The following is a 13,258-nucleotide window of genomic DNA, read 5'->3' on the forward strand; positions in this document are numbered from 1 at the left end:
TCGCTTACATAGCGATAACGGTAAGAGATATGAAAAAGAAGGTAATATCTTTTTCGTAGAGAATCAAATTCTTTACAAAAAAGTCCGCAAGAGCACCTGTCTATCGTGAACAGGTAAAAATGTACAGCACCACGAAGGCGCGCTAAAAATCGAGCATTTTGGGTGCTCCGGCAGAATATGCCGTTGAGCGCCTTTTTAATTAATATTTAAAAATAAAATATTTCCAACATGTAAAAAAAACTGGAAAAATTCTGGAATGTTCAGAGTCGTTTTCTGAACATTTTCCAATTGAAATTAAAAAAAAAAAATTTTTAGGATTTTTTCGCTTTATAAAATGACTATCTCAATTTTTTGAAAAATTTTTTTTTTTAATACCAAGAATTAACTTGGCCCAATTATTTGAAAATTCCAAGAATAATATATGAAATAAGATGAAAATGATTTTCAAAAAATCCTTAGTTTTTCATTGTCAAACGGAAGCGAAAAGAGTCTATTCCATTTAATAAATAACTTGGCATTTCATGTGATTTTAATTATTTTTGGTATCCAAACATTCCAATAGTCTATCACATATGAATGTTGCTATATCGGAGTCACTTCGGACCTGGACTTGGCGCAAATTTTACCGACATCTGGTGAAGTCGGTTTGGGTAGGATTTTAGTCATTTTTGTGGATTAAATCAAGTAAAACGCCAAGTTAGCCACGTATTTTTGCCATAATCTTTTCGAACTAGTAACGTACTATTGATTTATGAAATCTAAGTTAATTTTAAATTACAAAAAAAAATTATCTTCAAAATCAAAAAACTGTGAAATTTGGCCCAATTTTGCTTTAAAGTCTACCCAATCAAGTTTTAAATGTCCTTATGTACGAAGAACTATAATATATGGAACTGTTAATGAAATCTTAAAAAATAGGCCAAGTTCCATAGTTTTTTGATTTTGAAGATAATTTTTTTTTGTAATTCAAAATTAACTCAAATTCCATAAGTCAATAGTACGTTACTAGTTTGAAAAGATTATGAAGAAAAGACGCGGCTAACTTGGCATTTTACTTGATTTCACATATTTCTTTGATCGTACCTTTTTTTCATTTATACTAATTCTACTTGAATGTGGACTTGGCGCCAATTTTTACAGGCATTCGTAGATTCCTGTTTTGTTCGAATTTTACTCCTTTTTTAAACTTTTTTAGGCGCATTAGAGCAATTTTTAGTAGGAGACAAACTTCTAAGTTTACATCACCAAACCATCAGCGTTACCGATATGGTAACGTTAATGGTATGTCTATAGCTATGATAGATATTAAAACGTGGACTAATACCAATAAGTTCAACTCACAAATTATAAATTTTCAATTCTTTATACTACAATGTATTCAAAAATTCAAACAAACTATTGTTATATGATAGTTTTAAGCTTCACTTTTATCACCAGTCCCTATGGTTGCCTGAAATTTTTTCTTTAAACTCACTGTGAGATTGCTACGATGATAACAATTTAATTTCATTTAAACATCTTTTTTAATAAAATTTTTGAAAATCGAAATTATTGACCTAGACAAATAAACGAAAGAAGTTACACAATCATTACAAGCTTAGAATGCTGTTACTGAAATGACTATCATTTATACGAATAAATTTCTGAAAAAGACTAGTAACATTGATAGAAGATAGGAGTGTACAAATTATTCTATGGATAAATTGGAATTTTATCTGCTTTTATCTGCATTCATAGAATTTTTCTGCAAGAAACATGTTTCTATAAAAACATAATTTAGCCTTTTTTTTATTTCTTTGCGACAGAAAACAGTTCAACATAAAAAAGTCAATAATACGAGTACTATTTTGTTATAATCATTCAACAAACAATTATTTCTTCATTTAATTGCTGAAAACATTTTTTCATCAATAATTCCTAAGAAAATTCATTTAAATCGATATGCAACACGCGGGAAACATTCTTCATTTTTTAGAACATAGATGTCTCTTTGTTAGGCAAGAAAGAAGAAAATATCACAAAGTTAAGGTAAAAGAGAGTGATAACAATTCATAAGGCCAGAAAGAGGGCACTGTAGGAACTCCAACGTGAAAGTGAGTGACGTAAGACACATTCAGTAAGAGTCAACACATGATAGAACGCTCGATGAAGTAGAGTAAAAAGTAAGCGAAAAAATCTTGAATAGCAGAAATATTGCTGTTCGGGGCGTGGCTTATTTATAACTCCGTCAATAATTAACGAAAAATGCTCGTTTAACGTTTGATCGGGAGCTTATGATATATAATAACTACCTATCAAATATAAAAGCATTATATGTAGTAATTATAAAGATATTTGCATATGAATATGCGTTTATTACGTCACACAAAATTTTTCATGTATAGAGTAGTCGGTTGCCTCGGCGCTCATGGGGGAAAGAGTGCACTAGTAAGGAACAGAGGAAGAAAGAAAGAAGGTGAATGTGCACTTGGCGCCGAGTATCTACTGCTACTTTAGACCTATGTACGTGACCTATGAATATTTTTCTCATATGTGATCTATTGATGTAGAGTTGCCAACTCAAGAAATCTGAGAATCTTGACTTTTGTCGAATATTCAGAAAAGTTCAGACTTCAATTTATACGGATGAATATCTTTCCAATAAATAGATGATTAATGCTGCAAATAAAAGCTCATAGATGAATTGGATGGCAAATCTATTGATAAATTATGCGTATGTGCTGTACTTTAAAATTTAATAGAAAAAATAGAATTGAGAGGAAAGGGGGAGAATAAAATTTCTTGTAAAGAGTGTCTGCTGTTGCACGCTGTCATGAGGGAGTGCGAGAGAGAGAGAGTTGATGTAAAAAAGAGTGAGAAACAGAAAGTGGGACGTGGACTTGGTGCGAGTGACGACCAGATCACTCTTGATACCTACAAATTAAATGAAAAAAATTTCAAATAATTAAAAATTACGCATTTGTCAATAAAATTTATCTATCACAAATGCTAGAAAAAATTTTTTAAAAATCGTTCCATACTCTTTACATGAAGATATGAAACTTTGCTGCATACAATTTTCATATTAAAAGAGAACTTCACCCCCAAAATAAGGGTGAAAGAATCCAAAAACAACATTTCGATTTTTCTCGGTATTTTATAGAGCAGAAAAATCCTATTTGCTTTTAAATTGGCTATAAAATGTGCTCACAAACAAAAAAAAATATAAGGGTGCAGAGTTGACAAAGAAAATAAAAAAAAAGACGCTTCAGATATTACAAAAAATTAAAAATTTTTTTTTTTTAATTTCAATTGGAAAATGTTCAGAAAACGACTCTGAACATTCCAGAATTTTTCCAGTTTTTTTTACATGTTGGAAATATTTTATTTTTAAATATTAATTAAAAAGGCGCTCAACGGCATATTCTGCCGGAGCACCCAAAATGCTCGATTTTTAGCGCGCCTTCGTGGTGCTGTACATTTTTACCTGTTCACGATAGACAGGTGCTCTTGCGGACTTTTTTGTAAAGAATTTGATTCTCTACGAAAAAGATATTACCTTCTTTTTCATATCTCTTACCGTTATCGCTATGTAAGCGATGAAAGGTGGAAAAACACAATTTGCCAAACTTCGACACTCGATAAACAATAGTAATTATTATTTCCTAAGAATAAAAAATTTACACAAATACTCTCCTCATCATCCCCTACAAGAATATCCAACCAAAAAGTTTTTACTATCATTCTATAATTAATGCACGATCAATTCACACGGCTACTAGACTAATAGCTGTAAGGAAACGGTAAGTATATATTTTTTTTTGTTCAACTGTTCTTGCTCCTACCACCAATATTGCTTGAGGAATCTCGAAGGCGTCGGGTTCCTATCTCGCAGAACGAATCTCAGATTCACTTTTAACTCCAATATCCATAAATCTGCGTATTGGAGGAAACCCCCTGTCAGTCTAAGCCTTTATGAATATCGCTAGTTCTTGCTTAAAATAATATTATAAGAATAATAACTTTCCATAAAATTCTCTTCGGATATAATACCAGTTAACCATTAAAGAATTTACTAATCAATCATGATTAGAATAAATGAAAAAAATATAATAATTGATTACCTGTGATAGCTTTAACGGCTTTGGGGTTCATTTAATGCTTATTTGATTTTATGTGCAACTATGAGTAATAGCTATACTCTGGAAATTAATGTTAATGATGAATTAATATACGGAGTCATTCAAATTTTTATCAATATTCATAATCAACTAGGTTTCATACTCAAACCATTCAACATTAAATCTCATGAAATGTTTCGTCATTATAAAACTGATACAGTTGTATCACATATTTTACTATTTACAGAGAAAAAAGAATATTTATATATTCGAGAAAAGGACATTTTATGTATATCTCATGTAATTAGAATTTCGTGATACATTTGTAAGCGACCTGTTCAGTCAACCGACTGACAGATCCCTAACCTCTCAGGTTAGGTGAAGCCCCCGAGTCAACTTCATTGTGATACGGCACTTCACAAAATTCTCATGGTATTGCCGTAGAAAAAATCTTAAGAGCCCCGTATCTATCCTTTAAATTTCTCCTCCACTCATTAACATTCGAGTCACTATCTAGTAAATCAACGAGCCAATCATCTATCGAAACGTCAGCATCTAGAGAATTCCTGAGCCAATCACAGAGCATTGAGTAACCAATCCAAATTTAGGGGTGATAGTCCAACCTCTCTGGACTTTCACCAGTTGCTTTCAATTTTTCGAGAAAAGAGCACGCTTTGTTTCTCTCAACTATCCTAGCAAAAAAAAAAAAAGTTTCTGAGTGTCTAAGGGATTCGAGAGTATTCGTTCAGCTTTAGAGACCTTTACAGAGTTTAATTAAGCGATTTAATCTATCCTAACGTTCTATAATCTCACAGTAAGAGTATTTTTTCTAAATGACGCCAAAACGCACGTGCAAAAGTGTCAACCATCTTAAGTGAGAGTTTTCGAAACCAAAAACAAGCGTAATAGTGTAACAAAAGGACTAAGTAGTGTAATAAACTAATATGAACTAGTTTATTTATTTTAAACTTTATGAGTTATAATGTCTTTGTGATCGATTCTTATTCCTCCTCACATTCCGGTGCTCGAGTTAATTTTCTTTTCGAGATAATAATTTCTGGGCTTCACGCCACACGACCCAATAAATTGAATAAAGTTATGTAACTACGTGTAATGGAAGAGAATAAATTATTGTGATTTCTAAAATAAAGTTATATAATTCTTCACAGTTTCAATTTAAAGACACTAATTTCCTCGATTTCCTCTTTTCTTACAAAGCATTATTTTTTAGAAATTGATTTGAACAATCATAGTGTTGCCTAGAAACTTATAATATTAAAAGATGAAGAGCGTATCTATACACGGAGAACAAATTCCAATAGAAAATATTGAAAACTGCAAGAAAAATTACCGTGCGACACGGTAAACTGGACGCGAGATGTCACTCTTATACAATCTGTCGATCAGCAATAGAAAAATTACTGTGCTGGCACGGTAAATTTTACTAACCTGATCTTTAATTTTCATTTAATTTTAATATAAAAATTATTTTGCCAACAAAAAATTCATTTACAGTATTTACAAATTTTCTTTTATGTTTCAACTGTAATTTCAGAATAATAATAGTAATATTAATAGTATAAAAAAAACAATAGTAAAGGATGACCGCTTTTACGACCCACGTGTACAAACGTGGGCGTGCATGCGTTGAACCTTCGTCATCACAAAGCTGTATGATGATTTCAAAAATTTTTTTCAAATTTTCTGTAATATATCTATCTATTCTGTTATGTCCGAGTTTATTTAATTTAATAATTTAAATTGATAATTATTTAAAATTAGGGATGAAGGGTAGCGCGCTTTCGTGAAGGGGGCGCTCGGACTAACAGTAGGTTTCAGGATACGAAAAGTCGTTTCCTTCATTTAATTTCGATTTAGGGATTCGTTGTGATCTTAACCGGAAATGGCGGTTCTACGCAGTTTATCGTGCGAGGAGTTGAGTATAGAAGGAGAAAAAAGGGAAATAATTAAGATCTGACTTCAATACAGAAACTTTATACTTACTAGGAAAAAGGGACAAAAAAAGAAACTATCATGCTTACGCTCCTTCCTTGATGGTTCTCGATAAGAGCCAGAAAGGTTAGAAATGTTGTAGAAAATTAACGATAGACACTAAAGGTTGATTCTGAAGACTCTTATTTTATCATTATGTAAGATATTCTCTTTTTTGATTTATAAATTGTATTTTAAAACTAACCTTCGAATTCTGATTATTATAAAATTATTACAATTATTAATTTAATGGTTCGCAGGAACCTGAGTAAACAATTTACTTTACTCATTTCAATTCTATTGAGTTCACAATGTGACACTTTGCACTTGAGCTCGATAAGGAATTTATTATTGATATTTAATTATTAGTTACCGACTCTCGGTACGCTGGAGGTTAAACTTGCCTTACAGAGAAACGTAGAGAATCAGAAGTATTCTCCATTAACAAGAAAATTATTACGCGACGCTCGGTACGCGGGCCGTCTTGACGAGTCTACCGTTATTGACGAAAAGCCTCGATAGGAACTTCTACTTCTTTAAAAAATAAGGCCCGAACGTGATCCACGTCGCCAGGGTGCCCTAGAAAACCAGAACGATGGTGCACCGTTTGCACCTCGAGTTGCAAAAGTCAAGTTGTGAAATATTCGTTAATATTTCACGACTTGAAACTGGTATCTAGGTCCCGAAGAATTAAAACTGCAGCGTTGTCAGCTGGTTCAATAAACTAGAGAAAAAGCAACAAAAATCAAGAGTGAAAAACTTCGATGTTTTGCAAGAGGGTCAATGTTTCGTCAAGAAGACTCGCTCAGGGGAAACTTGATACTCCGTTTCAACATTGAATCGTCAGCAAAACATTCATGATTTATAAAAATTTATTTATTACGTCACTATTCATTAAATTGAGTTAAGCAATTAATTTATTAAAGTCCGAGAGAATTAGAGAAAAATATAATGATATGCCGGACATAACAATTCCATAGATATTGTAAATTAAACAATTGAATTAGATTTGCCAATCAATATCGAGAAAATGTCTCAACTCACGGAACTTTCAGCCGATTATCAATAATTTAATTTCAATTTTAAAATATGGGCCTTCAATCGCCTGTGTGCTTGGAGTGAGAGAGAAAGTGAAATTTTACCGTGCCGCAATAGAAATATTCTAGTACAAGTATAATGTATGTTGTATCCTCTAATTTTTTTTCAAAATTCTATCAATTATTCGTTGTCCAAAAAATTACCGTGCTAAACAATAAAAATCATAAGCTAAACTACAATTTTCTTAGTGAAACTTAAAATTTTTCTATAAATCTTTATAAAACTCACTAAACTGAAAAAGTGCGTCCAGTTTATAGTGCTGGACTATAATTTTTATTTTGCATTTTTCTCCGTGTAGAACTTTAATCCTGTTACGTTGATAAGATTTAATCTGATTATGCTGTACATCTACCAAGATGCAATACATTTGAATCTAAATCGATTTAATTATATCTATTAAGATATAATTAGATCTGAATATATCAAAACTTATCTTACTGTACTTGACATTATATTCCCGAATGTGAGAATTAGTCTAATAATACCTGAATAGATCGAATGATATCATTAAAGTATAAATATATCTAAAAATATCCAAAGTTATATTCCCAGTAAACACTGAATATAACAGCAGAATAACACAAAGGTAACAATATGTAACAAGTTATGTAACGAAAAGTTACATATATGTTATATAACTGTAATATACTGTCAAAGTAACAAGTTTATATTGCAGATGTCACACCCATGTAACGTTGTAGCTATATAACGTAGTTATCTAATGGCAATATAATTAACGTTACATGCATGTTGTATCCATGTTATATAACACTGTTATACTAGTAGTATATATTTTATGTTATTTAATGTTATGTTTCCATGATATAACACTGTTATCTCTATGTTACATTACATTTATTATGCAACTATTATTTAAATGTTCCATAACATATTTTTATTAATTTTAGGTAACATTTGTTGCATACGCGTAATGTTCTTGTAATGTAACATCGCCACATCGATGTTACATACGTTCTTTGTATTGACGGCATATTGTAGAGATGTAACATTACAAAATTCTGGTTATAGTTGCTTTTCTTTTCAATGTGTAGATGAACTGAGATTGATAGCAGATCAGGGTAATTGTTTCTAAGCTATAAGGATATTTTACAGTTTAAAAACTATTTGTGTACCTAAATTATCAAAGAATTTCTCGTTCCCTTTATTATTGGCTATGTGTATTTAATACTCAGAAAATAAGGATTTTTTGATCAATTTGTTTAACCTAAGATATTTACAAAATGTTTTGTAATCTCAAAAATAAATAAATCTCAATTAAAAATTAAAAAAAGACATTATATATAATAATTATGTCTAATAATATTATAATAGTATAATAATAGTGTCTAATAATATCTAAAATATTTTTTCCGGTCGGTGAATGTTTCTGTTGATTCAGATTAGATTTTTAAGAAAACAATTAGAATGACGTGTATACGTGAATGAGAACAGAAAAAGAATGGCGACAGGAACTTCATTAGTCGAAATGTCCACTGAAAATTAGTCAAATAAGTGACTAGATGGGGAGTTATTGATTATTTGGTCGATTGGTTATCGACCTAGTCCCAAGATGGCTGCCGAAGTTCCTGTCAGCTAGCAATTCATACTTGAGAATTAATTAATTCTCAACACAATTTATTTGGAAAATTTCATGTATTCCTAAATTTTATACTCTGAAATTCTCTTTTTCAGACTGTTTCAGAAAGATATTTCCACATGGGATAGATAAATGAGAAATGCAAGAATTTTGGAATAATTACATCTGCTAAATGATCCAACAGAACAATCTAAAAGACTTTTTTGTGCATTGCAACTATTTTACGACGTCATCTATTTTAACCGCGCCGATTTATGAATGTTGTCGAAGTTTTTTTGTACTTAGATACAAATAATAACATAACTGCCGTTAATATAGCTACTACTCCTCCAACATCTATAAACTCTATTATATTAGATTATGCATAAATAAATTGTGTTAGCCATGGATGAAATGGATTCCTCTATGATGATGTTTAATCATGCATGTTTCGGAGGAAAAAAAATTTTGCACGATTATATGTCAATTGTTTCTGCATAATTATCTTTCTTTCTGTTCACTAGTACTGAGACTTGAACCTGGATCCCTTGTTCTATGTATTATACTATGCACTTTTGCCAATCAATATATTATTTTTCAATATATGTGTCTTTCTACTAATTACTACCATACATCTTGATCATTCACACATCGATACATGATACACGATAGTTAGCACGTTTTTATATTATGTAGGTTTGGATTATGTAATCACATGAAGGAACAGATTTTTTTCCATGTGATAGATTATCAATATGATCATGAGAGTACTGATTGGATTATTGAATTTATTGATAGTCACTTTTCACAAGAAAGTAATTCCAATCAAATCGATTTCCAAAATTAAGAATTTCAATCCAGAAGAATTTCAAGGAATTTTTGAACGTACATATACGTGTAATGGTGTATAATTACTTTTAACATTCATAATTATTTATCTGGGTTCGAACACATTTTTTCATCAAAAATAATTCAGCATGATATTCTTGATAAATAGGTATCAAGCTTGGTATAATTATGTATAACTTTTCATAATATATTGTAGAATATTTGTATGTCGCCATATAATGACTATTAGACTAACGGCAGTTTTATAAGTTGTTGACGTTGCTTGACGATTAGAATGTTTATAGCAACGAGGAGAGATTTTGTTTATCTCCAGTTTTTGACTGAGACTTGAGTTGACCAGACGTCTTCTCTTTTAATCTAATTATAACTGTCAATCTTAATAAACCTTTGATTCTTTTATTGATTTTCTGAAGTTTTTATTTGGATTTATTTTACAATATATTATAAGATATAATTCTGTGCAACATTTGATCAGGCATGGCCTTGCATAGAGCTGTGATGAGAAAAAATTAATTAAGCATAATCATGCATGAATATATTCAATTATATATGATCATATATTTTCATACACGAAACTATGCTTGATAACATCGGATCATGCAAAATCAAACTTAATTATAGACGGTCCTTTTTCTTGCGTATACGAATAACTCCCTGTAAAAAAATTTTATCTAACGGTATAGGCACCAGTCAAAACGCTTTTTATCCTAAGAAACTATGTTTATTTTAATTTAATCGATAGGAGCCATCAGTAATTGATGAAAATAAAATAGTATTATCATAAACAACATGAAGTTGTTTAGCTATATCGGTACCGTAATCCGTTAAAATTGATCGTGTTCAAAAAGAATATCAATGATTTAATAAACAGATACCCTTTCTAATTATTCATAACTAGTTTCAATTGTTATAAACAATACGTTATCATTTCATAAATACAAAAAATTTAACTGCTTATAAAAATAAAAATATCTTTCTTGACAATATCTTGTAAATATTGACTTGATTTCTGAACAATACCAATTATTTACTAGCTAAATATGTTTTTGAAAATTATTTATAACAAATCATACTTGTTATTAGCTGAACGGTTTTATCCGTGAGTTTCATTACATAAGTAATCGTATTTAATCATTCTAAATCAATAATAACTCAATCATTGATAAAAAATTGCGAGAAATTATATACAATATTTAACGACTGTACATGCAATTTCTTGATATTGTCCAATTAAAAAAAATATAATGTATTTACTTTATCAAAGTACTGTTTTTTCTCTAATATTCAGAATTTGAAGGAATCGCATGTAGTGCACGTAGTGATGCGTGTTAAGATTTAATTAATCTTAAAATACATGTATAAATAAAAATTTAATGCCAAAGTTTTTGACAGTATTGAATATGATTAAATAATTGATTATGATTAGGATCATTCTTAATTGGTTGATTTATTTTTGATCAATAGCAATTTCAAAATTTTATTTGTTCTTTTTTTTTTTTTACAACATCATTGATCAACTTCTATTGTCAGCGACATTTCTGGTTGAGTCCATATATATCCAGTGCGAGTTATACTGCAATGAGCATCATAATATTTTCCAGGTGCACGACAGTAAGACCATCTAGGACAACGACACCGAAATTTACTGTGAAATTCTTCTTTACATACCTCATTCCACCAGCATGTTCTCTTAGGGTTAAATTAAAAAACGGAAGAAAGGATTCAGTTATTGTATTGCAAATTTAAAAAATGATGCAAATATTGTTTCATAAAACCTACTTCTGCTAAATAACCTCGAACACTTTGATCACTGTAGTTTCTTTTTATGATAGTATGTCTAGACTTTATTACATTTATTATTGCGCACAATACCAAAAATGAAAATAGACGCCGCAAAAATAAATCCTGAAATTAAGAATTAAAATTTATTTTAAATCAGAAAAAGATCCAAATTTATAGTGTAACCCCAACAATGCGTTTATTAGAACAGTTTTTTAATGTATCAACTTACCCAGTCCGCCATATTATTGGATTAAATACTTTTATAACTCAACTTGTGGCTTTGAACTTCATACGTTAATATACATAGAATAATCTTTTGTAGTAATTGAAAATATCAATGTTTTGTCCAATTCTGTTTATTCATGGAAAATTCACAGTATCTTTAGTAATAATCCGCAGAGAAGTTCACGAGTCAGTCGAAGAATGTGGGCATGCGCGTTACTAATAATATCCAGAAGTATCAAATTATCTCAATACTTTATTATTATTTATTGTTATAAATTTTTTCTCAATAACTTGACAAATGGGTTGAACATAATTTTATTGAAATAGGTCAATTTAAACAGTACCAACCAAAATAGATATCAAAAATATAAAAAAAATTTAAGATTTTTTGATCTACATTTTAAAAAGCTTCTGAATGTGAAAATCGAGCTGATAAACAATATCAATTATTTTTGCATGAAAACTTGATGGACTAATCTAATTTGAATTTTGCTTTAAATAAAAATAGAAAATAACATCGAATTCCAAATGTATTCTAATGAATCCGTGCAAACGCAAATATATAAAGTTCCGAATGGAACTATATCATAAAACGTGTGTTCTACGGATAAAATTTACTATTTATACCATTAATTAGTGACTGGGAAGTAATAAAATTTCGCTAGTTGAACTAGTGAAATAATACTTTACTTATTGAATTAGCTAATCAATACTAATTTTGCCTGTAAATTTGGACTAATGAATAAGAAGATATATTAATTCATTTATTTATACACAAATACATTTAGTTAAACCGAGCATTAAAGATCGAATTTATCTATTATAATTGATTTCATTTAAAAATATTGAAATTTATTTATCAAATGACGTCAATAATAATAATAATAATAATAATAATAATCAACTTATCTCATTTTCAAAATCTCTATCGAACAGGATATAATTTATTTTAATCAAAAGTTATTCACAATCTAAGGAGTATTATACTGATTTCATATTAATCATATTTATATGTAGAGATCAAACAAAACTTGGTGTCTTGAATTCATAGAGATTACCTCATTTTTCTGAGTAAACTACACACGCTTGAAACTGCACATTGATGAATAATAACATAGCTACTATCAAAGGATACAGATTTATCAATAATATTTCTTTTAATAATTTATTATGGAATAAATTAATGCATGCAATATATTGTTTTTTCTTAATCAATTTATATACAATTACTTCTCTTCGTACAAATGTCGTACTAACTGCAATTAACTGTAGATTCTTATTTTTCAATAAAATCAACTGTTCTAATCAACGATCTGGTACTAAAGATTTATTGCTTAAGGTAGAATATTTACCAATCATGTAACTATCTTAGCTAAAGTTTCTTTGAATACTAATAAAGATATTATAATATTTGAATGTATTTTAATTATTTTACATAATTATTTAAAATATATTTTAAGAGAAGCTAAAAATAAATAGCAATAGAACTTGACCCATTAGAGGTCGAATAAAAAGTACCGATATTTATACTAAATTCACTTTATTTTCATATTAATTAGAACATGGAAAGGCATAATTCAGAAAAAAAATTCAAAAAAAAATTTCCTCATAATTATGTTGAATATAACAATTCTCT

General features: G+C 29.6%; 1 protein-coding gene across 1 annotated transcript; it reads right to left on the reverse strand.

Moving 5' to 3' along the window:
• Positions 1–11,078: 11,078 nt before the first annotated feature.
• On the reverse strand, positions 11,079–11,821 carry LOC118064696 (uncharacterized). The gene is made up of 3 exons (XM_035079478.1): positions 11,627–11,821; positions 11,395–11,520; positions 11,079–11,304 (listed from the first exon to the last, which is right to left on the reverse strand). The coding sequence occupies exons 1-3, from the start codon at positions 11,636–11,638 to the stop codon at positions 11,122–11,124; spliced, it is 321 nt and encodes a 106-aa protein (XP_034935369.1). The 5' UTR covers positions 11,639–11,821; the 3' UTR covers positions 11,079–11,121.
• Positions 11,822–13,258: the final 1,437 nt, after the last annotated feature.

Source organism: Chelonus insularis, unplaced genomic scaffold (genome assembly GCF_013357705.1).
Source record: "Chelonus insularis isolate UGA/USDA-ARS -01 unplaced genomic scaffold, ASM1335770v1 contig_24_pilon, whole genome shotgun sequence".
Lineage (NCBI taxonomy): Eukaryota > Metazoa > Arthropoda > Insecta > Hymenoptera > Braconidae > Chelonus > Chelonus insularis.

Excerpts from the sequence above, each read along its gene's own strand:
- LOC118064696 (XM_035079478.1), bottom strand. Across the intron at positions 11,305-11,394 it reads TTCGAGGTTATTTAGCAGAA|AGAACATGCTGGTGGAATGA; the intron begins GTAGGTTTTATG and ends TTTAACCCTAAG.